At 44.9% G+C, this 23,973-nt stretch overlaps 3 protein-coding genes across 5 annotated transcripts in view; 1 reads left to right on the top strand and 2 right to left on the bottom strand.

Moving 5' to 3' along the window:
* Window positions 1–8: 8 nt before the first annotated feature.
* si:dkeyp-117h8.4 (uncharacterized) lies at window positions 9–4,296 on the bottom strand. Of its 2 annotated transcripts, none has more exons than XM_054730031.2 (9): window positions 4,240–4,296; window positions 3,457–3,520; window positions 2,539–2,594; window positions 2,434–2,467; window positions 2,326–2,351; window positions 2,154–2,250; window positions 625–2,071; window positions 512–552; window positions 9–429 (listed from the first exon to the last, which is right to left on the bottom strand). In XM_054730031.2, the coding sequence occupies exons 1-8, from the start codon at window positions 4,243–4,245 to the stop codon at window positions 540–542; spliced, it is 1,743 nt and encodes a 580-aa protein (XP_054586006.1). In that variant the 5' UTR covers window positions 4,246–4,296; the 3' UTR covers window positions 9–429; window positions 512–539. The 2 variants fall into 2 exon arrangements, with proteins under 2 accessions (XP_054586006.1, XP_015827215.1); XM_015971729.3 differs by lacking the exon at window positions 4,240–4,296 and adding an exon at window positions 3,624–3,891.
* Window positions 4,080–9,896, top strand: aasdh (aminoadipate-semialdehyde dehydrogenase). Its single transcript, XM_015971709.3, has 14 exons — window positions 4,080–4,482; window positions 4,710–4,830; window positions 5,114–5,364; window positions 5,446–5,638; window positions 5,714–5,955; window positions 6,021–6,124; window positions 6,197–6,369; window positions 6,535–6,781; window positions 6,858–6,961; window positions 7,040–7,709; window positions 7,781–7,944; window positions 8,014–8,139; window positions 8,281–8,412; window positions 8,802–9,896. Exons 1-14 carry the CDS (start codon window positions 4,244–4,246, stop codon window positions 9,198–9,200), a joined length of 3,165 nt encoding a protein of 1,054 aa, XP_015827195.1. The 5' UTR covers window positions 4,080–4,243; the 3' UTR covers window positions 9,201–9,896.
* Window positions 9,897–12,423: 2,527 nt separating this feature from the next.
* The window catches only part of cracd (capping protein inhibiting regulator of actin dynamics), a 43,346-nt gene continuing 31,796 nt past the window's right edge, over window positions 12,424–23,973 (bottom strand). The window contains exons 5-9 of one of the 2 annotated variants that reach the window (XM_015971707.3): window positions 17,075–17,287; window positions 14,605–16,990; window positions 14,138–14,328; window positions 13,897–14,047; window positions 12,424–13,723 (exon numbers count right to left, since the gene is read on the bottom strand). In XM_015971707.3, coding sequence (XP_015827193.2) covers window positions 13,563–13,723; window positions 13,897–14,047; window positions 14,138–14,328; window positions 14,605–16,990; window positions 17,075–17,287 — 3,102 coding nt within the window. In that variant the 3' untranslated portion in view covers window positions 12,424–13,562. Of the gene's footprint in view, window positions 13,724–13,896; window positions 14,048–14,137; window positions 14,329–14,604; window positions 17,027–17,074; window positions 17,288–23,973 lie in introns of both variants that reach the window. The other variant, XM_054730025.2, reaches the window with a different exon arrangement.

Here is a 23,973-nt window from a genome sequence, read left to right as displayed (position 1 = left end):
CCAAAAAGTAGGGGAAAAACCTTTATTTTACTTGTTTACTCAAAATCAACCAGCATGCTGTATTTTTAAGTGTTTGATAATCGTGTTCCCTTTCTATAGCAATAATAATAAAGGACAATTTACAGTGAACCAGAAGCAGCGAGAAACTATAAAAACTTTTGAACCTGAAACTTAATTACAACTAGAAATGAAAAACTCTGTTAGATGTTGGAATAATAGAAAACAGCTCAAACAAAAACATTTAGACACACAAATGTAACAATTAACATACAACCAGCTTTTGAAATCGTCTTCAATACACATGTACACCCTCTGCAGTTACAACAAGCTGTAAGATTATTATAAGTCATACTGCTGGTGCTTTTAGTCATTTAAGCCCGTAGACCAGTGGTGGACTTGTCTTCTTGGGTGTCTGCTCACTTCCAGCTCCTGTTTGTGAAGAGGAAAAACAGGTTATTCATCACATGTGCCCAGGCCTGCAACAATCGGCAGAAAGCTTCGCCCTAACCACCTGGGGGTGTAGCCTTTGGCCATTGTCCTCACATGAATCTCCTGAAAAATGAAAACAAGGCACTTCACACGATGAGCAAAATTTAAAAAGGATTGGTTTTTAAAAAGGCTTACCCACGCCCCGACTCATCCAGGCCTTCTGATGTACCTGCAGGTTGCTGAGCTCTGCGTTTACTGGGGCTGAAAGAAACAGCACCTTGAGGGAGCTCCAACTCAGATAGGGAAAGACGGCGTCTCAGCCTCTCTTGCCTGTGGCGTTTGGACCCTGGAGAGTATGTGTAGCACTCATCCCTGAGGCGTTTGGACTGAGGGTAGCTGTCATCCCTCAGCACCCTGTGACGCTTCCACAGGACAGAGCGGTGGGGCGACAGGGCGAGAGCCTCCAGAGATGAAGAAAGACCTCTGCTGCTTTCTGAATTTCTACCACAGAGACGACAGGGGAGGCTGTTGAAGAACGCAGACGTGCTCTGGCACACAAGCCTGTGGTAAAGTTTCACAAAATCTTCATCCACTTTCTTGGGTGAGATGTTGCGTGGGACGGAGTCAAAGGAGAGGTGGCGCTTGAGCCTGTGCAGAGTGTCTGCTCTTCGGGCCGGCTGTGGTGAGAGGAGCTGGGGCTGGGGGGGACACTGGGAGCTTTGGGTGCGAGGCACCCAGAGTTGCACCTGGGGCCTGCTGGGAGTGGAGGGCAGAGACGCCGACTCTGATCTCGACTTCACAGACTCTTTGAAACTGCAATCCAATGAATGTTCTTTGGGACTTCTTGAAAATGCACTAGGTGAACTACTCAAGGTGCTCATCAGTCGTGCCTTGAAGGGACTCTGTCTGACTGGAGAGCCGTAGGTGTCAGGTCTCTCCTTCAGAGCTGGAGTTTCTTTTGCACATGTGAGAGATTCTGCTGAGTGTGAAGGAAGAAAAGGCCGCGTCTCCCTGAATGGCGAGTCCCTAACAGTGACGTAAGAAGGTGATGAACTGGCAGTTTTGTTAGAGACTCGTTCTACCAGTGGGGATTGTTTATGTGGGGACAGCTCACCAACAAAAAAGGTGTTGTTACGAGAGATCTCTCTGGGTTTAGCATTGTCAGATAAGTCCATCACACGGACATTATGGGGCATCGCTCTTCTCAGTAAGGCTCTGTTTTTACCCAGAGACCGCTGCTGCTGCAGCTGCTCCTCATGGGGACCGAGGATGGTGGTCTGCTGGACACACCGAGAACTCGTTTCGGGACTGGTTCTTTTCGCTGAGCTGCGGGAGTTCTTGTTAGAGAACGTTTTGGGGCTTTTGTTGGAGTGTCTCGGTGTAACGTCAAATGTACTGTTGAGGCCGCTTCTTTTTGGCTGCTGTCGAAATTTGCGATACCTCTTCAGCACCAAGCTGGCAGCATCAGAGACATGCTGCCGGTGCCAGGCTCTCTCGATCCGACTAACCATGCTCGGGTAGAGCTCCACCAGGGAGCTGCCGTGACTGTTTAGAGACATTTGTAGCTCTTCATCCTGGTCTTCTGGCAGGAGCTCGTTCTCATATGAGGATCTGCGACTATCATCCAGCAGGCTCACCTCTTCTATAGCATACATGAAAGAGATCAATTCAGATTTTTTGTACATTAAATTTGCAGCAGTCGGTCGCTTCAGTGGCAGAAATACCAAGTTCTGTTGGGTTCCCACTGCTGTCCTCAGCTGCAAGTTCTCTGGTAGAGATGCAAGTCTCATCGGCTCTACTATCATCACATGTAAGGTCCAACTGATGAGGACATTTAAAAATTAATTATGAAAAGATGTTTACGGCAGAAATGTCAGATTATTACAGCAATATCACCTGAGAGGTTCCTGTGACATCCTGTCCTGTTAATTAATGATTAAAAATTATTTAACCAGAACTTGCAACATAAATTCTGTATTACATTTTTATTTTATGAATGCTTACGGATTGATGACTCCTCATTCCAATCGGACCGGCTCTGAAGAGAAAACACGAGCTGATTTAATGTGAACAGTGTTCGTGGTTTAAACATTCTCAAGCAGCACAAACCTTTGATTCTAGATCCTTCAGCTTTTGTTTGGAGATATCCATGTAGTGATCAAGCGCTTTGACATGAAAAAAGAAGACAGAATAACATTTTTTTTGTCTATTCGTACACATTTAAGCAGAAACATCTATTACAGTCCTACAGTAAAAATTAGGGCAGTGCTTATAATTTCCACTGACTAAACACTAACAAGATAATCATTATTTTCAAGTCTCAACCACTGTGTTCAAGTTTTGTTTATATAAAATATGAGCCTTTTGTAAAACGTTGTCTTTACAGTGAAATAAAAAGCAACTTTTCAAACAGGTAATTTATTTGTGTTTTGATTAATGTCTCACATTTACACATCTCTGCCACACGAGCTAGTGTTGAAATTAACACTTTGGAGTTCTATAATTCATATTCTCCAAACGCAACGGGGAAAAGACCCTGAAAGCAGAAGTATTTTAAATTACACTTATTTTCTTTTACCATATTTATGCAGATAAGGCAATTTACAAAAAGAAATGTTGTAATTATGTAAATATTTAATTTAAAAAATATTAAACATCTAAAATACGAATCAACTTTTAAAAAAATGAGTAAATTGTCAGCAAATATTTACTTGTTCATAATAAATTAACCCAAAATTAACCACGAGCATGCAGAGGCTCTACATTACCGGTAGGTGGCACTCTAGAAGAAGAAATTATTCTTCTTCTTCTAAACATCCACGCAAGTAAACGCACAAAAACTAGTAAACCCATTATATTTTATTTAATGCTTGACCAAAACTCATTTAAGCACGGTATCTGCTGTTGTTTAAAAATGATTTTAATTCATCTGATTTACTTTCAGTTACGTTCACTCACACACAACGCATCCATTAGCTGTTTTGCTGAACAGAACCGTAACTTTTTTAATCTTTTCAGTTTACCTACCGTTCCACTTTATGTTGTCGAGGTCCACTTCTATCCCTCCGTCTTGATACTTGAGTTTTGAATACTGTGAACCGATAATCAGATGTCAACAAACTACTTAAAATGTGCACAAACATTCAGTCAAGTTAAGCTAACACAAGCTAATTTCATGGCTAGCGTTATCAAACCTTTTCTGCAATACGATCCAATGTTCTTTTAAATTTGAGGCTATTTTCCCGTAAGTTGGTATTCGTGTGATCAGCCATGTTGTGTGTTAAAAATGCGTTTTCCGAAGATTATTGTTAGCGGGGGAGGGAGTTGTAGGACGGTAATCAAGAAGGGCGCTTTTAGTTTGAGTTGTTTTCCGTTAGAAACGACTGATGTGATTGGACAGCAGACTGGCGATGCGTTCAAACATACTCGTAAGCTACAGGTTTAAAATGACTTTTAAATAAACAAATATTCTTGTGATCAAAATGCAAAAGACGAAACATTATTAAAGTAAGCTGTGGTTAAGTAAAATTATTATTTCAACCAAAATTGCGTTTGTTTATATTTTTAAGCCTCAAATAAAACGATCAAAGCTTCAAGTGTTGGTGTTCCATTGCTGATAAGAAAACATTAAATGCTACACCATAACGTCACTTTTAACTGTCACGTCATCTTTAGTCGACAAACGCGGCATTAAAACACAACACCAATACCACAATAACAAACTGAGAAGAATTTGATTGAATAACAGTTTCAGCGCTGTCGACCAGCAGCTTCACGGGAAGAGAGTGACCGTGCGGTCCGTGCCCTCACCAGCATGGCTTCTCGGACGCTTTATGGGCTTGTGCTCGCCGCCGCCTCTCTGCACGCTGACAGGACGGCGGTGACGTTTAGTGGCGGTTCGGGGGCTTCCGATGGATCGGTGTCGTTGTTATACAGAGATCTGATTCAACTTTCCGAGGAACTCTCTCGTGTTTTAGTAAAATACTGTTCTCCAAGCAGTCTCATCGGTTTGTACTGCAGTGATGATCTGCTCGTGCCTGTCTGGATTCTGGGGTCAGTTTGCACCATGCAGGTGTTTGTTTACAAATTTCAATATTGTTTAACCCAAATGCTTGGTATCAGATCTAAAGCTTGTAGTTAAAGTGAAAAGACCCCCCCCCCCCCCCCCCCCCACACACACACACACACACACATATATATAATGCAGTACTTGTCAATTAGGACCTGGTGCTTGAATGGGATAATTTCAGCATCAATTAATTGTGATGTTTGTTGGTTAGGATCCTGCAGAGTGATGCAGCCTATGTCCCCTTGGACCCTGAGGCCCCTGGATTCGTTGCTGCCAAAGTCATGAGTCAATGTGGCATCAAATACTGCGCAGTAACAAATGGCCTCGTGCAGGTAGACTAGATGTTTTAACCATCAGATATGTTTAAATTTCCAAATGCAATTTGTGCCAGTAGTGTTAAATCCACGTTTGAATCAGTTTAAACACAAATGTACATCAAAAATTTACTTTTTTGGGGTTAAAATGTTTATTCTGGGACGCTACTTCCCCCTGCTGTCCGTTACTATCATACATCTCTATAAATCAGCACAGTGCCGCGTTTTTTATGTTTTTCTTATAATGCTGTTCTCAGCTTTTAAAATATTTATCTTTGTGTACTTTTAATTTACTTTCAAGCAATTCCAGGCATCTCTCATGGAATACATAACTATGGAGATCTGTGTGGAGCTGCCAAAGTTCAGAGTGACTTTGATGCAAATTGAGTCGCGTCCAGTTGCTAAAGGAACCGATCAAGTCAGAGCTCAGACAGTAGACGTACCAGGATACAAGGGTTTAGCATATGTGCTCCACACATCTGGAACAACTGGTGCTCCCAAGACTGTGAGGGTCCCACACAAATGTATTCTTCCTAATATAGTGGGTCTGAGGTCAGTAAGGTTCTGTGGGTTCTGTTAAAAAGCTTCGTTTGCTCTCTATTGTGCAAAAGTTCATATTTTCTCTCTGCTCAGATCTTTGTTCCAGATAAGTGCAGGCGATGTTTTTTTTCTTGCCTCACCTTTGACCTTTGATCCCTCTGTGGTGGATATTTTCCTGGCCTTATCATCAGGAGCTCAGCTCCTCATTGTCCCTATGGTGATGAAAAAAATGCCCAATCGACTTGCTCGGCTGTTGTTCAAAGATCACAGAACAACCGTCCTCCAGGCACGTGGCCGTGGATTCATCAGAACCCATTAGTGGGCTTGCCTCTGTAATCATTTAGGGGTCTTGTTTCTTCAGGTCACTCCCACTCTGCTGATGCGTTTTGGTCCTCGCATCCTGCAACAGGACGTGTTGTCTTCCAGCTCCTCCGTGCGGGTGTTAGCTCTTGGTGGCGAGGCCTGCCCTCCGCCTGCTCTGCTGAGCAGCTGGAGACACGAGGACAACAAAACCTGCATCTACAACATCTACGGCGTCACCGAAGTCTCCTGCTGGGCCTGCTGTTACAAAATCCCAGAGTCTCTGCTGCTGTCCATTAACCCGTGAGTGTTTGAAAGTGTTGATCCTGTCTGCTTGTCAATTTTTAATCACGCTTGACACGTCACAGGCCGTCCTCGGTGCCACTTGGAGCCCCTCTGATGGAAACAGTCGTGGAGGTGAGGGACGAACATGGCTGTATCGTCTCAGAGGGCGAAGGGCAGGTGTTCATAGGTGGGAAAGATCTGCAGCTGTAATCCACAAATAAGCAGCACTCCTTTTAAAGTCGGATTATTCTGTGTCCAGGTGGAGAGGACAGGGTATGTCTGCTGGACGGCGAAGACACAGCTGTCCCTGGGACCAAGAGAGCGACCGGAGACTGGGTGACTGTTAAAGACAACCAGCTGTACTACCTGGGACGCAGGGACAGGATAATTAAACGTAATGGAAAACGGCTCAACTTGGACAGCTTGCAGCAAGTGAGTCATTTTATTTAGATGTTTATAAAAATGTGACTGTAATTAACATTTTGTGATGTCAATCCGTCAGTGGTGATAATTCAATGTTGTATTTCTGGATCCACGCTGGGTCTGTGGGACAGAATCACTTTTGTGTTCTGACTTTGTCGTTCTGTTGTCCTCTAGCTGATCCTGAGTCTGCCTCAGGTGCAGGCGTGCGCTGTGGGGCTCTATGAAGGCCTCAGACTTCTGGCCTTCGTCGTCAGCTCTGCTGCTGGGGACCAGATGGCAGCTTCCGCCTTTCCGTCTGGTTCTGCTCAGCCAGATGCAGACGTGACGAGCCTCATCCTGAAGCAGCTGTCTCTGCTGCTGCCTTCTCACAGTGTTCCCGACGCACTGGTGCTCGTCCCGGAGTTAAGTCTGACTCCTCACGGTGAGCGTCAGAGAGGCGTCCCGTGCTGACAACTCTTAGGTCTTTGGTACTTCATGTCATCATTCTGGTTTCACAGGTAAAGTGGACATGGAGGCTCTGATGAGAACATACAGCAGACAGAGAGGCTTAAGGTTCTCACAGGCAGGTGACCTAAAGGAAACTCTTCTGACTGGGTGGCAGGTATTCCCCCTTCTGATGGCACTCTTTAAGTACAACATCTGCTCAAACGTAACATTTTAAAGTATCTTCTACCATCAGGAAGCATTAGGTCTCCCTGGAGATGTGAGCATCGATGAGCAGTCCAACTTCTTGTTTGCTGGAGGAGATTCCCTGAAGGCGCTGCACCTCTGTGAGGACATCCTCTCCTCCATGGGCGTGTCCTCCTCAAACCTTCTGGAGATTATCCTTGATGGGACCTTCTCAGATGTGCTGCATCATCTAACACGGCTGGTGCCACCAGAGGAGAGCTCCACATCCATCGCCAAATCCAAAAAGCGTCCTGCTAGTCCTCCCACTGGAATTATTGGAAAGAGGGCACACAAATCGACTGAGCTGGAGGAGGAGGAGAAACCGGGTTTTAAAGTTGTAAGAAGAGCCAGTGAGGTGATGGAGGTGAACACCAGGAAAGCTGACAGGACAGAAACCCTGCAGGTGTTTGGAGGGAAGGATCTGAGCAGATCAGCCAACATGAGCCTAAGTCTGAGCTGGTCCTCAGACACCGGCAGATGTGTGGATGCCTCTCCAGTGATTGTATTACGAGACAGTCAGAGGTCTGATGTGCCCAAAGCAGCGGTCCTGATTGGCTCCCACTCCCACAGGGTGCAGGCGCTGGACCTGGTCAGCGGGAACCTTCTGTGGGAACGGGTTCTCGGGGACAGAATCGAAGCCTCGGCCGCTGTGTCACGTTGTGGTTCCCTCGTTGTCGTGGGTTTGTTCTCGGATCATCACGGCGTCTCGCCTGTCTTTTGGACGATCGTGATGTGAATGTGTTTTTTACAGGTTGTTACGACGGCGGCGTGTACTTCTTGTGCTCTGACTCAGGAGAAACCCGATGGCTGTTTAAAACAGGAAACGCCGTGAAGAGCAGTCCTGCTGTGGATCCTGTCAGCGGGCTGGTGGTGGTGGGCTCGCACGATGGGCACGTCTACGCACTCAACCCACAGGTGCGTGTTGGACTCACGCAATCATCCGCTGAAGGTGTAACGCTGATGGAGATAAATGTGTGTTTTCAGCTCCAGCTGTGTGTTTGGAAGCATCACTGCGGTGGCGGCGCCGTGTTTTCCTCCCCACACCTCCTGGCGACCCATAGACGACTCTACGCGGCGTCACTGGGAGGACAGCTGCTATGTTTGGATCTGGTGAGCGAGAGACTTGTTTAAGGAGCATAAAGCCAGGAAGTGATGAAATATGGTGGCAGCGCTGAGTCTAAACTGATATCGGAGAATCCGAGTACACTTTGACATTCGACGCTAAAGAAAAAGCCTGTTTGTCTTTTCCAGGACAGTGGGCATGTCGTGTGGTCTTACTGTAGAGACACTCCGTTCTTCTCTTCTCCAAACTCCTTCTGTGGACACGTTGTGATCGGCTCAGTGGATGGAAGCATCTGCTGTCTCAGAGACACCGGGGAACTGGTGAGAAACTGGGTTCTGACTTTATTCTTTTGAAATGTGTCCAACCCATTTTTATTACCATTTTTTCTGTTTTCACCAGTTTGTTAAACATAAACTAAAATTAGAAGGACTTCAAGGTAGTCTGTGGAGATATGAGCGACAAAAGCACTAAAACACTGGCCTGGAGGGTTGATTGGGTTTTATTGAACACCAGTGTATAAAAACTAGGATTAGAACCACTGATCGGCGTGTTCTCTTTTCTACATTTATTTTTTAATATTTCCTACGTGTGAGTTTTGATTCCTGCTCAGTAAAACCACACTGGATCATTTCCAAACCGGGACTCAAATATGTCATCTGAAAACTAAAAGAATCACCAGGACTGTACTACGTGTGTTCTTCCTCTGCAGCTGTGGCAGTTCCTAACAGAGGGGCCAGTCTTCTCCTCACCATGCTTTGTACCAGAACAGCAGACGCTTCTGTGTGGATCTCATGATGGCCGGCTATACTGTCTGAATTGTGCAGACGGGTCTTTGGTTTGGACCTTTCAGACCACAGGAAAGGTGTACTCCACTCCTTGTGTGTTTGATGGCTTTGCTGCAGGCCAAAAGGGGGTTCTGGTGGGCGTGGCCTCCACGGACGGCACAATTTGGATCTTGGATGTACGCGATGGGCAGATTGTGACTTCACACACTCTACCTGGGGAGGTGTTTTCCTCCCCGGTGGTGTGGGGGAACGTCCTCGTAATCGGGTGTCGTAATGATTATGTGTACGGTTTAAACTTAAAGAGTGAACCTAAAGACGTTTAGTATGTTTCAACATTCGTGTGCATTTTTTATGTAAAAAAAACTTTCTGTACAGTGATGGTGTGTATTTTCCCTGGCGATAGGGGGCAGTGCATACCAAAATCATTGCAAGCAAGTGGTATTTTTGTGTTTAAGACCTTACTGACGGAAGGCCATGAGGGTCAAAAATCCCTGGGAGAACAACCTCCAGCAAAACAACAAGCACATCAGACTCCCCTTCATCCCCGGCAACGACGGAAGAGGTACATGTGTAAAACAACATTTATGAATGGGGAGTGTTTTGTAACCGTTTGTTATAAATGCGTACACGTGTTTTGTCCTCACGGGCGCCCAGAGACTTCGACCCACTCTCATGTGTTTTGGATCCTATTTTTATTTTTTACAAAGCCGCCAATATTTTACAACAACTGGACGTCATTTAGTTCACTTTCAACAACATTTCAAATGATATTTCCAGAGATCAACAGTACAAACAACACGTTGTCTCTTTAAAGTCGTGTGTGTGTGTGTGTGTATGTATATATGTATATATGTGTGTGTGTAAATGAACATGTGTGTGGGTATACATGTTCTTATGTGTTTTTAGGTATTTTATTCTCATTTATTGTGGTTGTTGTCTGTTTTAGAGAGCGAACATCTACCGAAGACAAATTCATTGTAAATGTAGTTTTTACTTGGTCAATAAATCTGAAATCTAAAGTAGAACTCGAGTTCTTTTTCCCATAGGTCGCCATCTAGAGGCAGAAAAATGCATTGCACCATAAGCCCCCCTTTCTATTTCTGATTACAGGCGAAAGCAACAACTCTCGTTTTTAAAACGTGCGCCTGTAGCTGGACAACAGCTAGAACACATTGTTCTACAATTATTATCCTCACATCATGCTGTCTCTTCTTTTTCTTCATATATACATTTGTGTACATGTATACGTACGTATATATGTATACGTACATATATATATATATATATGTACGTATACATATATACGTACGTATATATGTATACGTACATATATATATATATATATATACGTACGTATACATATATACATACGTATATGTATATGTATAAGTACATATACATATATATATATGTACGTATACATATATATATGTACGTATACATATATATATGTACGTATACATATATACATACGTATATATATATGTATACGTACGTATATATATATACGTACGTATACATATATACATACGTATATATATATATATATATATATATATATATGTATACATACGTGTACATGTATACGTACGTATACATATATATATGCGTATATATATATGTATAGGTACATATATATATATATATATATATATATATGTACGTATACATGTATACGTACATATATATATGTATACATGTATACGTACATATATATATATATGTACGTATACATATATACGTACGTATACATGTATACGTACGTATATATGTATACGTACATATATATATATATATACGTACGTATACATATATACATACGTATATATATATGTATACGTACATATACATATATATATGTACGTATACATATATATATGTACGTATACATATATACATACGTATATATATATATATATATATATGTATACGTACGTATATATATACGTACGTATACATATATACATACGTATATATATATATATATATATATATATGTATACATACGTGTACATGTATACGTATGTATATATGTATACGTACGTATACATATATATATACGTATATGTATAGGTACATACATATATATATATATATATATATATATATATATATATGTACGTATACATGTATACGTACATATATATATGTATACATGTACACGTATGTATACATATATATACGTATATATATATGTATAGGTACATATATATATATATATATGTACGTATACATGTATACATACATATATATATATATATATATGTATACGTACATATACATATATATATATATATGTATACGTACATATATATATGTATACATGTATACGTACGTATACATGTATACATATATATATGTACGTATACATATATATATACGTATGTATATATGTATAGGTACATACATATATATATATATATATATATATATATATATGTACGTATACATGTATACGTACATATATATATGTATACATGTACACGTATGTATACATATATATACGTATATATATATGTATAGATACATATATATATATATATATGTACGTATACATGTATACATACATATATATATATATATATATGTATACGTACGTATACATATATATATATATATGTATACGTACATATATATATGTATACATGTATACGTACGTATACATGTATACATATATATTAAAGACTTGTCCAGAAGAAATGTTGCCAACTGCATCCGTCTAGGTACTTCTGCAAGCGCTCGTACGTGCTCTGCTACTGACGTCTACGTAAGAGGATGTTGAACGCTATTGGCTAATGATGAGCGGCAGTAACATTGCATGGGGCTGTACACGACCTATGGGCAGACTTAGCAAAAACAATTGATGTATTGCCTACATTATATCACAGAACAGACTAGTTTAAACTTCTTCGTCAGCATGTTTGCACGCACGTATTGACGGAGATGTTTTCCATTTGTACTTCTCCGTCTGTGTTGTGTATCGGTTCTCTGCCAGGACAGCACAGAGCGCAGCCCTTTCTGGGAGTATCTGCCATCACTGCAGTCATGTAGAGTGTTCATGTGTTTGTCCTAACCTTCTCCATCAGTCACGTTTCCTATAATTCCTGATGAAACGTTTGCTGCGTATGTTTGTACTCCTTCAGTCACAGGTGTACGTACGTTTATATCGTCAGACTTTCACCGTGAGACGCTCTTAAATCTGCTCCATGTGTTGCTAGACATGTTCGGCTCTTGTTTTATTGTTTTGGAAGGGGAATGACGGTGCTGTTGACCAAGACAAAGGAAGTGGCATCCTGACCAATCACAGGCTTGTGGGGTCTGTCGCTTTTGACGGATAGTTAGAAAAGTGGGCTCACCTCCATCCATCCTTGCAAGCCTGTTGGAGAGCCCTTGTGACGACGAATAATGGCGTGGTGTGTCTGCACTGACACAGACGGAGAAGGATAAACTAGCCCGACTTTACAGAAAATCACACACGATTCCTGAAAGGTGGAAATGTCCGGATCGCTGCTTTGAGGGTGCAGTTCTTAATGAGGACTATGTATGTCCTTTTGGTTCAGACATCAGCTTTTATTTTACATTATTCAGAACATTTTGTTTCTGTGAAGAACCTTCTCATGAATATCTCTAAGTGGGACGAAAAAAGTGCAAATGATACCAAACATTTCTTGTTACACATAACACTGTGTACACGACACTGTTGTGCACGACCAAAGTTAGAAAGAAAACGACAAAGTGACTCCGCCTCTCTCCGAGCAAAGCTCCGGTAACGCCTCCGTCCCACACTAAATACTTACAGATCAATAAGAGTGGGACAGGAAGGAGGATTTAAACTCTTTTTTCATGTACTGACACTGTGTGATGGCATGAGCCTACTAACACAACACGCTAGGAGACTCTGTCTCCACGCCAAAGCAGAGTCCAGGTGGCTGTGGGGATGCTGAGTGGTCCTCGTTGGTCTGGACTGATGTCACCAATGAGCAGCGATCACAGTCATCACGGACACAGTGAGAATCGTCGAGCTAAGGCTTCCAGTCTGATTTTTTTAAAGAAACAAACATTTTACATGACAAGGCTCAGATAAAAGACACAAGTATAGTGTGAGTGTAGAGAAATCTGCAGCTGTACATACTGAAGGGCGGAGCCTGCAACACTTCCACCAGAGGAACGCTCTTGCTGAGTTACGTTTTTAACTGGTAGCCCTTGAAGCACGATTCAGACAGAGACCTTCTGCTGACCAAACACGGCTGTCCGTCACCTCTTTAATAAAGACGTGTTGAGTCGAGCAAGTGATGTATTTACAACCATGGTGATACAGTTGGCTCCAATATAGAAAAAAGAAAGAAAAGTTGGCTACTAGTGGTCAGCCATGGCTGTGATTGGCTGCTGAGGACTTTGCATTCAAGAGAACACACACTTAGTGTGTTTGTATCCAATATGTGCATGCGCTCAAAACTTGTTTACATGTATCTGTGTGATTGTATTGGGAGTATTTGAATGTGAAGCACACTTCAGCAGCCAGTGTGTGGAGGGGACCAATCAGGAGTTCTTGTATTGGAAGATGTGGTGTTTTCTTCCTTCTTTTGTTGGGGTGGGGTGAGTGACATCGACTCTTGACTCTGGGTGCTCGGTGTCTGTGGGCAGTGCGCGGTCTCCATGCAGACCGTGAAGCTTGGGTAGAGGTGTTATTTGATGATCTGGGGACAGTCACTCCAGGCTTTGGCCTTTCGTTTGGCCAGCGCCAGCCAGGCGGGCTCCGTGGACACCTGGGGAGCGTCGCTGGAGGGGAAGCGCTTTGACACGTCCTTGACAGCGGGCGGAGATGGTGTTACATCCGAGATCTCAACTGAGATTACAAAGGAAGATAAATTGCACATTATTTCAAGAAAGAGTAACTTCAAATCTTTGTACTATAAAAACAGCTGAGAGGACATGTACAAGACATCCTTGAAATGACATTAAGCCTTTATCAGAGATGATTGATTAGTGTAGCGGTGGGTTGTAACTGCAGGTTCCTACCAGTGACAGAGCTCGGTAAAGTGTTGGCCTTTTTCAGGGGATCTCGACGATCAAGCCGCCCCAGGAGGCTGTCGGGCCTCTTGTGTTCCTCTGGTGTCTGGGGTTTGGAGGACGGACTTCCTTTGCACTCCGTGGGACTCACCAGCGCTACCTGCAGAAGAGAGCTGAGATTATTTCAGAGGAAAGGAACGTATGTCAGGAGGAGGATGAGACAGAGGAAAAGTAGGGATGTGGAACATACACTGTCTCTCTCTCTAGCTTGCTTTTCTGCCAGTTTGACCTCTCTTTGGCTTCGACGATCCTCACGGTTCTGCTGTTGCTCCCTGAACCCTTTCTGCTTCTGCAGAGCCAGTGTGATCCATAAGGGCCCGGCCTCCTTCTCCTGAGCCCTTGCACTGTCCAGTGAGTGTCTGCTCTGTAGGGATGGTTTCTCTGCAGGACACACACGGGAAAATTAGTTTTTCGACTGCTCTCCAGAGCTGAAGCCCCAACTTTTTGTCAACGTAGCTCAATGTGGCAGGGTGGGGAAATGTGGGCCGGGGCGGGATCCGATCCCCAGACTCCCAGGTGACAGTCCCACGCACTAACCAGTCAGCCAAAGGGACATCCCCTTGGCCAAGTAGCCAGGGCGCACGATCAATCAGTCACACATTGGGTTACCCCGGTCAGGAAATGAGTAACATGGTGAGAGGTCAAATAGACACTGACCTCTCTTGACGAGCTCCGTTTTTCTGTCTGTCTTCTCTCTCCATGGGATGTTAATAGAGGGGAAGAAGGATCTCCTCTCTTTTGGCTCATCTTCCAGTTGGACCTGGCTGTGGCTGCTTCGGAGCAGCTGGGCCACCGCTGATGGTTCCTTGCTCCTGCTGGCCGGCTCCTGGATGAATGAATCTGGGCTCTCTGTCCTTTGGATCGCATCTTCACTGGGGAAGCCGTGGGCTGCTTTAGGTAACGGAGATGGAGGAGGAGTTGATACTGCACCAGAAGGTTTGGGCGACGTTGGTGGTCTACGGTAGATGGGTGGTTTGGTAAGCACTTTCTCACCTTCGTTGTGAGCAGCTGAGCCGGTAGATTTACTCTGCCTCCCCCTGGTTATGGCGGGGGAGGCAGAGGCATGCAAGTACTTGCCAATCATCCCCTCGTTCTGAGGTGATGTGGGACTTGATTTGTCAGAAAATACTGAGGAGGCATCAGAGTCTGGTTCAATTGGGGTGAGGGGTGAAGGAACTCCTTCAAAATTGTCCCCAGCACTGTAGCGCTTCTTCCTTTTCTCTGCCGACTGTTCGCTGTGAAAACGCAGGGAGTAGTTGGTCCTCCGCAGCTTTATGCCAAAAGGAGAGGAATTATCCTCGCCATCCAGTCCTCGCCCCTCTCCCTCCTCTCTGCTCTCAGACTCTGATTTGGTCTGAAGCCGGCTCTTCAACTCTAGCCCATCAGGTCTTTCTCCTGGGCTTGGAACCAGGAATGACGGGAGGTCTTTGGCAAACATGCACTCCTCTGAGCCTCTTTCTAGAATACGGACAGATTTACTCGTCCTGCTCTGAGGTTTGGTGGGGGGAGCTGGGGAGACTGCGGTGGGGCTATCAGATCGAGCATCTTCCTCTCCCTCATCTTTCTTGTCTGAACCAAAAACCTCAGAGTTCCTATTTGAATCTCCAAACTTCTTTTTTGCGGGGGTGATGGAGAACTTGGCACTAGCAGACATGGTCTTTCTGAGGTTTGCGTGACCAAACGGAGGCTGTTGTTCCTCACTGTCTGTCTGAGGCGGATTCCTGTTTGGGGGGTCTGGATATTCATCATACTTCCCATCCTCTACCCCCTTGAAGATTTTTGACCTGATGGTCGCCCATTCTGCCAGCACCGCTGCACTGGACTGGTCTGTAGAGAAGGCAGATTCGTTGAGCGATCTGGTTTTTCCAGACTTGCGATCCGGAGACGTCTTGCCCTTTGTTGACACTGTCCCTTGGGTCTTTTTGTCCTCCCCCAAACCCAGCAGGGACTTACATGCAGTGTCTTTGATCTGGTCTAAATTGACAGCTGTCCCACATAGCTGGGCGCCTGTCACCAAGATGGCGGTATGAGGGACATACGGAGATGCTGGCAGAGTGGGGGAGTCTGGCCCTTCGGGGGAGGAGGCCTTGGCTCCTTCTCTTTGATCAGCAGCAGCAGTGCTCTGGTGGCTATGTGTTGGTGTAACAGGAGTCAGGTTGACCCTCTGGAAGAGAATCTGTTTCTCTCCAGAGGAGACTTTGAAGGAGAAAGGCCTCTGTCTGTCCTCCATCTCCTTCCAGCGCTGCTCCTCGGCTCTCCTCTTCCTCTCTTGTTCATCAGAACTCACTTCAGCTTCGTCTAACGTCCTCCTCTGCTGCTCCCTTTTCCCCAACCTTTCCTCCATTTCCTGCAACTTAAGTTTCTCCTCTTCTTTTTTCTTCCTTTCCTCCTCCTCCTCCTTTTGCTTCCTCCTCTTTTCTGTCTCAAGTTCCTTTTGCCTTCTTGCCTCCTCTTGCTTCCTTCTTTCTTCCTCTTCTCGCCTCTTTCTTTCCTCTTCCTCCCTTCTTCTCTGCTCTTCCAGTTGCCTCCTCTCTTCCTCCTCTCGCTGTTGACACTCCTCTTTTTCTCGCATTTTCCTTTCCTCTTCTGCCTTTCTCACTCGTTCTTCCTCCTCTCTCTGCCTTCTTTCCTCTTCTCTGATCAGCCTTTCCTCCTCCTCCCTTATTCTTCTCTCAGCCTCCTCTCTCCTCCTCCTCTCTTCTCTGATCCTCTTTTCTTCCTCTTCCCTCCTCCTTTGCTCGGCCTCCTCTCTCATGCTCCTCTCCTGCTCCTCCTGCTGTTGCCTACGACACCTCTCTTCCTCAAGTTCACGCAGCCTCTGCTCTTCTGCTCTCTTCCTCCTCTCCTCTTCCTCCTCTCTGAGCCTCTGCTCCTCCAGTTCTCTCCTCCTCCTAGCCTCCTGTCTTTCCTCCTCATGAAGTCTCTGTTTCTTCAGGCTGTCTCTGTAATCCTCAACAGATGCTCTGCGCTGGTCATCTAAGAAGACTCCTACAGCCTCCATGCCTTCCTGGACGACTCCAGGTATAGACACCTCCTGGAGGTCCTGGGAACGCAGGAGGAAAAGCAGTTGTTTTTATTTCTGAAACACAGCAGGAGGTGAGAAATGTTACAAAACAAGTTTACACACCTGTGTGAAGTGTCTGTGTTTGCGGGAAACCCTTTGGTTTTTGGGCTTAACGGATAGTTTGTGCTTGGCAGCAGTATTGTCCAAGCACGGGCCCGTCTGTGGGACAGCATCTAGATTGATGGACTCGATGGTACCAGTTGGTGGAGAAACTCGTTTGGACCTCGGGGACTTGACCGGGGTGCTGTGCTGCCCAGACGGATGCGCTCCTTGGACCTGATTTTTCCACAACAGAACTTGTGTTTAGACCTGAGGAACGCCCGATCGCATTCTCAAAAGCCGAAAGATTCTATCTTCAATGTTCAAGAAATTTTTTACAAATTGGTTCTAACCTCATGAAAATGATTTTGTGTTTTGGTTGTCCCAAAAACTTTTTCTCACTAACTGCTCCAAAATTACAACCAAGCTTCAAAAGTCTCATCTTCTAAGTTTTCACAACACCGAGCTGTGACTGCTGAGCTGCTCATCTACCACCTCCAACCTCTGTTTGTGATCAGAAGATTGGGGTTAAAATGAAGAAACAATAGAAGTCTAGAAATAGAAAACTTTATTTGTCAATTTCTTCAAATGTGCTTGTCATACAAAGGAATTGAAATTACGTTTCACACTGTCCCGTGCGTAGACATTGACAACATGAAGTGCAGATGCACAACAAAAACAGCCCTAACAATAAGGTCATATTAAATAGATAACAGGATAGACGAGACCTAACCTACAATCAAATACATTAAATAAGGTGTTCCAACAGTGTTCCCTGGAAGTAGTATGCTAGTCTACTTGAGGTAGTCCCAGGTTGTGGTAGTTAGGGGTTTATGTTTTAATGCAGCATAAGACTATAGCCGCAGTAATAGTAATATATGTAATGTAAATAGCACTAAAAAGATACTAAAAACATATAGCAGCAGGTGTGTGCAATTACAATGCAGAGGTAGTTGTTTCCAATCAGGAATGTTTCCCAGTTCCTGGTTCAACGAGTATTTCCTTGTTGGAAAGTGTGCGTGGATGGGGGGTTGGGGGTGTAGAGTCCAGTCTGTCTTCCTATACTTCTGTCACACTGGTGATCCTGCTGGCTGGGAGCCGGGAGGGAAGAGAGTTCAGCAGTCTCACAGCCTGGTGGATGAAGCGGTTGGTGAGCCTGGTAGTGCGGGAGCGGAGACTTCTGTATCTCTTTCCAGAGGGCAGGAGGCTGAACAGACAGTGTGCGGGGTGGGTGGCGTCGTTGACAATTGTGATGGCTTTGCGGGTGAGGCGAGTGGTGTGAATGTCTGGCAGGGAGGGGAGTGGTGCACCAACTATCCTCTCAGCTGTTCTCACAATGCGCTGTAGAGCTTTCCTGTTGTAGTCAGTGCAGCTACCGCCCCACACAGTGATACAGCTGGAGAGGATGCTTTCAGTAGTTCCTCTGTAGAATGTGATCAGGATGGGTGGTGGAGCACTTGCCCGCTTGAGTTTGCGCAGGAAGTAGAGGTGCTGTTGTGCTTTCTTGGCCAGTGAAGCTGTGTTGGTGGTCCAGGAGAGGTCCTCCCTGATGTGCACCCCCCAGGAACTTGGTGCTGCTCACCCTCTCCACCGCAGCGCCGTCGATGGTCAATGGGGGGTAGCTGGTGTGGCCTCTCTGGAAGTTGACAATGATCTCCTTGGTCTTACTAACATTTAGCAGGAGGTTGTTGTCTCTGCACCAAGTGGTCAGGAGCTCAACCTCTTTCCTGTAGTGGGGCTCATCGCCCTTGGTGATGAGCCCCACCAGCGTTGTGTCGTCCGCAAACTTCACAAGGTGGTTGGAGCTGTAGGATGGTGTGCAGTCATGTGTCAGCAGGGTAAAGAGCAGAGGACTGAGCACACAGCCTTGTGGAGCCCCCGTGCTCAGGGTGATGCTGTTTGAGACCTTGTGGCCCACACGCACCACTTGCGGCCTCTGGCTGAGGAAATCCAGCAGCCAGTTGCAAAGGGAGGTGCTGAGGCCCAGTCTGTCCAGTTTACAGATGAGTTGTTGTGGTATTACGGTGTTGAATGCTGAGCTAAAGTCTATGAACAGCATTCTCACATATGAGTCTTTCTTGTCCAGATGAGTTAGGGCTGGGTGGAGGGCAGAGCAGATTGCATCCTCTGTGGATCGTTTCGCTCTGTATGCGAACTGGTATGGGTCCAGAGTGGGAGATCGGGTGGATTTGATGTGTGACATGACTAGTCGTTCAAAGCACTTCATAATAATGGGTGTCAGTGCCACGGGGCGGTAGTCATTGAAACAAGCTGGGGATGGTTTCTTTGGCACAGGTATGATGGTGGCAGTCTTGAAACATGATCAGAGGCGGTTTTACCATTAGGCATAGGTAGGCGGCCGCCTGGGGCCCCCTTGTGTTGGGGGGCCCCCTAGCCCTGACCGCCAGCACCCCTCTGTTAATGCCACAATATTCTTATTACCAACCTGTGGCCGCAGACGGGATTGGACATGAACACTTCTCATTACCATAATTCCTGAACCGTTCAAGATCATTAAAATTCCAAAAGTGCTGAAAAGATTAAAAATGGGGCTTTCCGTGCATATACAATACATTACGGTAGCCACCGGGATTCCCTGTCTTGAGCGCAACGAATCACAACATAGATTCAGAGACGTGCTGAGTTTGTCATCCAAAATGCTCCGTTTTATAACTTTTGAATGGCTGATCAGATTCAGGAAATTCCAACGGTTCCTAAAAGTACATAAAAGCAGCTTTCCAACGATCTATAGCATGAAGCAATCAGAGTTAGGGAAAATATCGCTACGAGCATGGACGTAATTTTTTGGGGGGGGGGGGGGGGGGGGACAAGGGGGACATGTCCCCCCCCCCCCACTTTTTCCAAAGTCGAGTTTTGACCCCTGCACACTTTTTACCATCTAAAAACAACATTACGCTATATTAAATGGACACTGGTTGAGCTCTAGGACCAAGTGGAAAACAACAGTTTTTGTTGAAGCCTGTTTCCCTTAAGAACATACTGTAAAGATACCCCCCCCCCCCCATGTCCCCCCCACTTCTAAAGTGAAAATTACGTCCATGGCTACGAGGGGAAATCCTGCTGTACAGCCTGATTGAAACGGAGCGCAGCGCCGCGGTGAAAGCGGATAACGGAACGGGGAAGCTAATTAGCATAAAAACCAGCATGAAATTATGGAAATGCCTCAGAGAAAATCAACACGATCTATTAGGTGTCCCAGAAGGCTTATTTCTGAAGACAGTGACCACGAAGAAGTACAGATCTCAGGTGAACCAGGATATGAACGTTTGTTCAGTCTTTATTTTTTATTTTTTTATTTGAACAACCCTCAACTATTTGCTTATTGTAAGATTCAGCTTCATTCCAGCATTATTTATCTTTTTACCATAAATAATTATTTTTGCTAAAACAAATGTTTTTGGTATAGCAGCACACGGTGTGCCAGAGCAGAACCCCATGGCGGTGTGAGGTGTGCAGGACTCTGCCTGCAGCTGGAGAGAAACTGCTTCAAGGTCTACCACATCAAATAAAAACGTCTGAAAGTTTACAAAAATAAAGTCTTAAAAACTGCTACAAGACACCAAGGTTCAAACTTTTTTAAGAATAGATGCATTACAGATCAAAGTTTAAATTGTTTGCCCAGTAATTTTGAAGTTCATTTTCAGTAATAACTGTAAAAAATTCAAATCCGTTTTTTTTTTTTTTTTTCACTTTTAAGCTGATTTTTAAAGGCTTTAATAGAAATAAATTCTAAATAGAAGAAGAAGAAGAAAATATCATTTCTATAGCGCCTCAAGATAAAAATCACGAGGCGCTTCACAAAAATAAAAATATAAATATAAAAAAGCATTTAGAAAATGTTTAAAAATATATTTAAAATGAGCAAAAATAGGCAATTGGGATTTAAAAGAAAAAATGTAAAGAAAGAGAGAGAGTGAACAGGAAAGAGGGAAATCAGTGGATCCTGAGGAAGGTGGAATAGGTGGGGAGAGCAGAATAAAGAGAGAGAGGTGAAGAAGGTCATACAAAAGCCAGCTTGAACAAGTGAGTCTTCAGCTGCTTTTTAAAGGAGACCACTGAGTCCACTGATCTCAGGCTCAGGGGGAGAGAGGTCCAGAGTCTGGGGGCCACAGCAGCAGATGATCTGTCACCTTTGACCTTTAGCCTGGTGCTGCACAACCAGTAGGCTTTGATCACTGGACCTCAGGGGCCTGCTGGGGGTGTAGGGACTAAGAAGATCACCAATGTAAGATGGTGCTTGTCCATGTAAGGCCCTATTGACCAGAACCAGGATCTTGAAATGAACCCTGAAGTTGACTGGCAGCCAGTGAAGCTGGAGGAGAAGTGGCTTCACGTTTCTTTTCGTGAAATGTTGAAGTGGTTTGGAAATACAAACCATACACTGAAAGCTGAGGTTGTTCTGAAAAAAGGAGAAGAGTTACACACACTTTGCACTTTTTATTACAATTTTACAGCCATAAGATAAAAAAAACCAGGCGGCCCTGTTATGGTCATAAGAGGGTTATTAAGACTGCGATGCACAAACAGGAAGTGATTGGTAGTCATTCCACTCCAGTCCAGTTGGTGGCGGTAATGCACCAAATTGTTGTTTGCCAAGTGCCATAAGACCACAAATAAGAATAAGAAGAGAGGCGGGAGCATTCGTAACAAACTCAAAGCGATAGTCAAACCATTAAGCATGAAATGGAGTTATCCTAGTGGCTCCAATAAGAGAAAGAAGCAGCGTGCTTCATAAAAGCTTTTAGCTTCACATCTGAAAGTGACGTCGTTTTTCGATGTAAACATCAAAAGGAAACAGAAAGAAAAGACAATGGAAAATGTTTAAAGGGAGGAAAACAGACCAAAATAGAAAATAGAAAAAAAAAATAACTAAGGCTAAAGTACAGGAGCGCTGACAGAAAAAAGAAAGCAGAGCAAATATTGAAAGCACTCAAAGGGAGGGAAATACAGGAAAAAAAGAGGAGGACTAATAAAAAGGGAAACTAACTCGTGTCAGAAGAGGGGAGAGTTTCACAAATCCAGTTAAAGGTAAGACTGTCGAAAATTTAGTGTAAGGGGCCCCATGTCTGTGTTCGCCTTGGGCCCCCAAATTGCTAAATCCGCCCCTGAACATGATGGGACCGTGGCTTGCCTCAGGGAGGTGTTAAAGATGTCTGTGAAGACATTCTTCAGCTCCTCTGCGCAGTCTTTCAGCACACTACCAGGGATGTTGTCCGGACCCGCTGCTTTCCGGGCGTTGATGGTGATGAGTGTCCTCTTCACGCTGGCAACAGACAGGCACAGAGGCTGGTCGTGTGGAGGTGGTGGTGTTTTCTGTGGGCGTGTGTTGTTCTGTGTCTCAAATGGTGCAAAGAAGCTGTTCAGGTTGTTGAGCAGAGTGGTGTCGCTCTCACAGCTACGCGCTGCAGGCTTGTAGTCTGTAATAGCCTGGATGCCTTGCCATAGGCTTCGTGCGTCCTTGCTGTCATTGAAGTGGGAGGTTATCTTGTGTGTGTAGTCCTGTTTCGCTTTCCTGATGCCGCGGGACAGGTTTGCTCTCGCTGTTCTCAGGCCCATTTCATCCCCAGCTCTGAAGGCCTTGTCTCTGGCCTTTAGCAGCCTGAGGACATCTCCTGTTAGCCATGGCTTCCAGTTGGCTCGAGTTGTGATGCTTTTCACTTGTGTTACATCATCAATGCATTTGGTGATGTATGAGCTCACCGTATCTGTGTACTTCTCGATGTCTATGATGTTATTGTAGGTAGCTGCTTCCTTGAATATGTCCCAATCAGTTGACCCAAAGCAGTCTTGAACAGCAGAGGTGGCCTCCTGTGGCCACACTCTTGCCTCTTTCATAACAGGTTTGACGACCTTCACTCTCTGTCTGTATGCTGGCATTAGCATAACAGTGAGGTGATCAGAGGTGCCGATATGGGGAGGGGAATGGCTTTGTATGCTCCATTTTCCTGTGTGTAGACCAGGTCCAATATGTTATCTCCCCTTGTTGGAAAATGTTCATGCTGATGAAACTTTGGGAGAACAGTTTTAAGATCAGCATGATTAAAGTCTCCTGCGAGGATGATGAAACCGTCTGGGTGTGCTGTTTGTTGCTCACTGATGGCCTGATGCAATTCGTTCAGCGCCACATTTCTATCGCTGTTGTTGCTAGACGGAGGTATATAAGTAGCGACCAACAAGATCGAACTTACCTCCCTGGGCAAGTAGAAGAGGCAACACTTCACGATCATGAACTCCGCCAGTGATGAGCAGTGTTTGCGTACTACACTGGCATCACGACACCACTCGTCACGGATGTAAACACAGACCCCACCATCTCGGGTCTTGCCTCCGTCTACGAGGGCCCTGTCGGCTCTGCAGCATGCTAGCTGCTCCAGTTGTATAGCCGAGTCCGGAATGTTGTCATTAAGCCATGTCCCAATGAAAACTAGCACACAACACTCACTTACTCTGCGATTCGCTGATCTCAGAAGTCGTATGTTGTCCATTTTATTGTCCAGAGATCGTACGTTGGCCAAGAGGAGCGACGGTATGGCTGGGCGAGTTGGCTTAGCCTCAAGCCTGACTCGGACACCTCCGCGCTTGCCCTGCTTCCTTGTCCTAGCGCACCGCTTTCGACGTCTCCTTGCCCAGGGAGGGGTAGCAGGCGAGTCCTGTGAGTTGCTAGGCCAGCTAGCAGGCCAGCTAGCAGGCTGTCGCAGAAGTCCTATTTCCTTTAACATCTCAACGTTAGTGTTCAAAACTTGGCAAATCTTGCTTCTCCGAATGTGTAAGAGAGCCTGACGACGGTACACATATTCCGACGTGGACTGGCAAGAAATACTTGCAGTAAGACACTTACTCGACGAACAAAACGCCGCATTTTCAGGAGAGCGTGAGGTCGCTGCGTCTACACGCGCCGCCAT

This window comes from Nothobranchius furzeri, chromosome 8 (genome assembly GCF_043380555.1).
Source record: "Nothobranchius furzeri strain GRZ-AD chromosome 8, NfurGRZ-RIMD1, whole genome shotgun sequence".
NCBI lineage: Eukaryota > Metazoa > Chordata > Actinopteri > Cyprinodontiformes > Nothobranchiidae > Nothobranchius > Nothobranchius furzeri.
This window is presented reverse-complemented; position numbering and strand designations above follow the sequence as displayed.

Excerpts from the sequence above, each read along its gene's own strand:
- aasdh (XM_015971709.3), top strand. The coding sequence starts at position 4,244 with ATGGCTTCTCGGACGCTTTATGGGCTTGTGCTCGCCGCCGCCTCTCTG. Across the intron at positions 5,639-5,713 it reads ACAGAACAACCGTCCTCCAG|GTCACTCCCACTCTGCTGAT; the intron begins GCACGTGGCCGT and ends TTGTTTCTTCAG. Across the intron at positions 6,962-7,039 it reads CTCTTCTGACTGGGTGGCAG|GAAGCATTAGGTCTCCCTGG; the intron begins GTATTCCCCCTT and ends TTCTACCATCAG.
- si:dkeyp-117h8.4 (XM_015971729.3), bottom strand. The coding sequence starts at position 3,701 with ATGGCTGATCACACGAATACCAACTTACGGGAAAATAGCCTCAAATTT. Across the intron at positions 2,468-2,538 it reads TGAAGGATCTAGAATCAAAG|AGCCGGTCCGATTGGAATGA; the intron begins GTTTGTGCTGCT and ends TTTTCTCTTCAG. Across the intron at positions 2,352-2,433 it reads GAATGAGGAGTCATCAATCC|GACAGGATGTCACAGGAACC; the intron begins GTAAGCATTCAT and ends ATTAATTAACAG.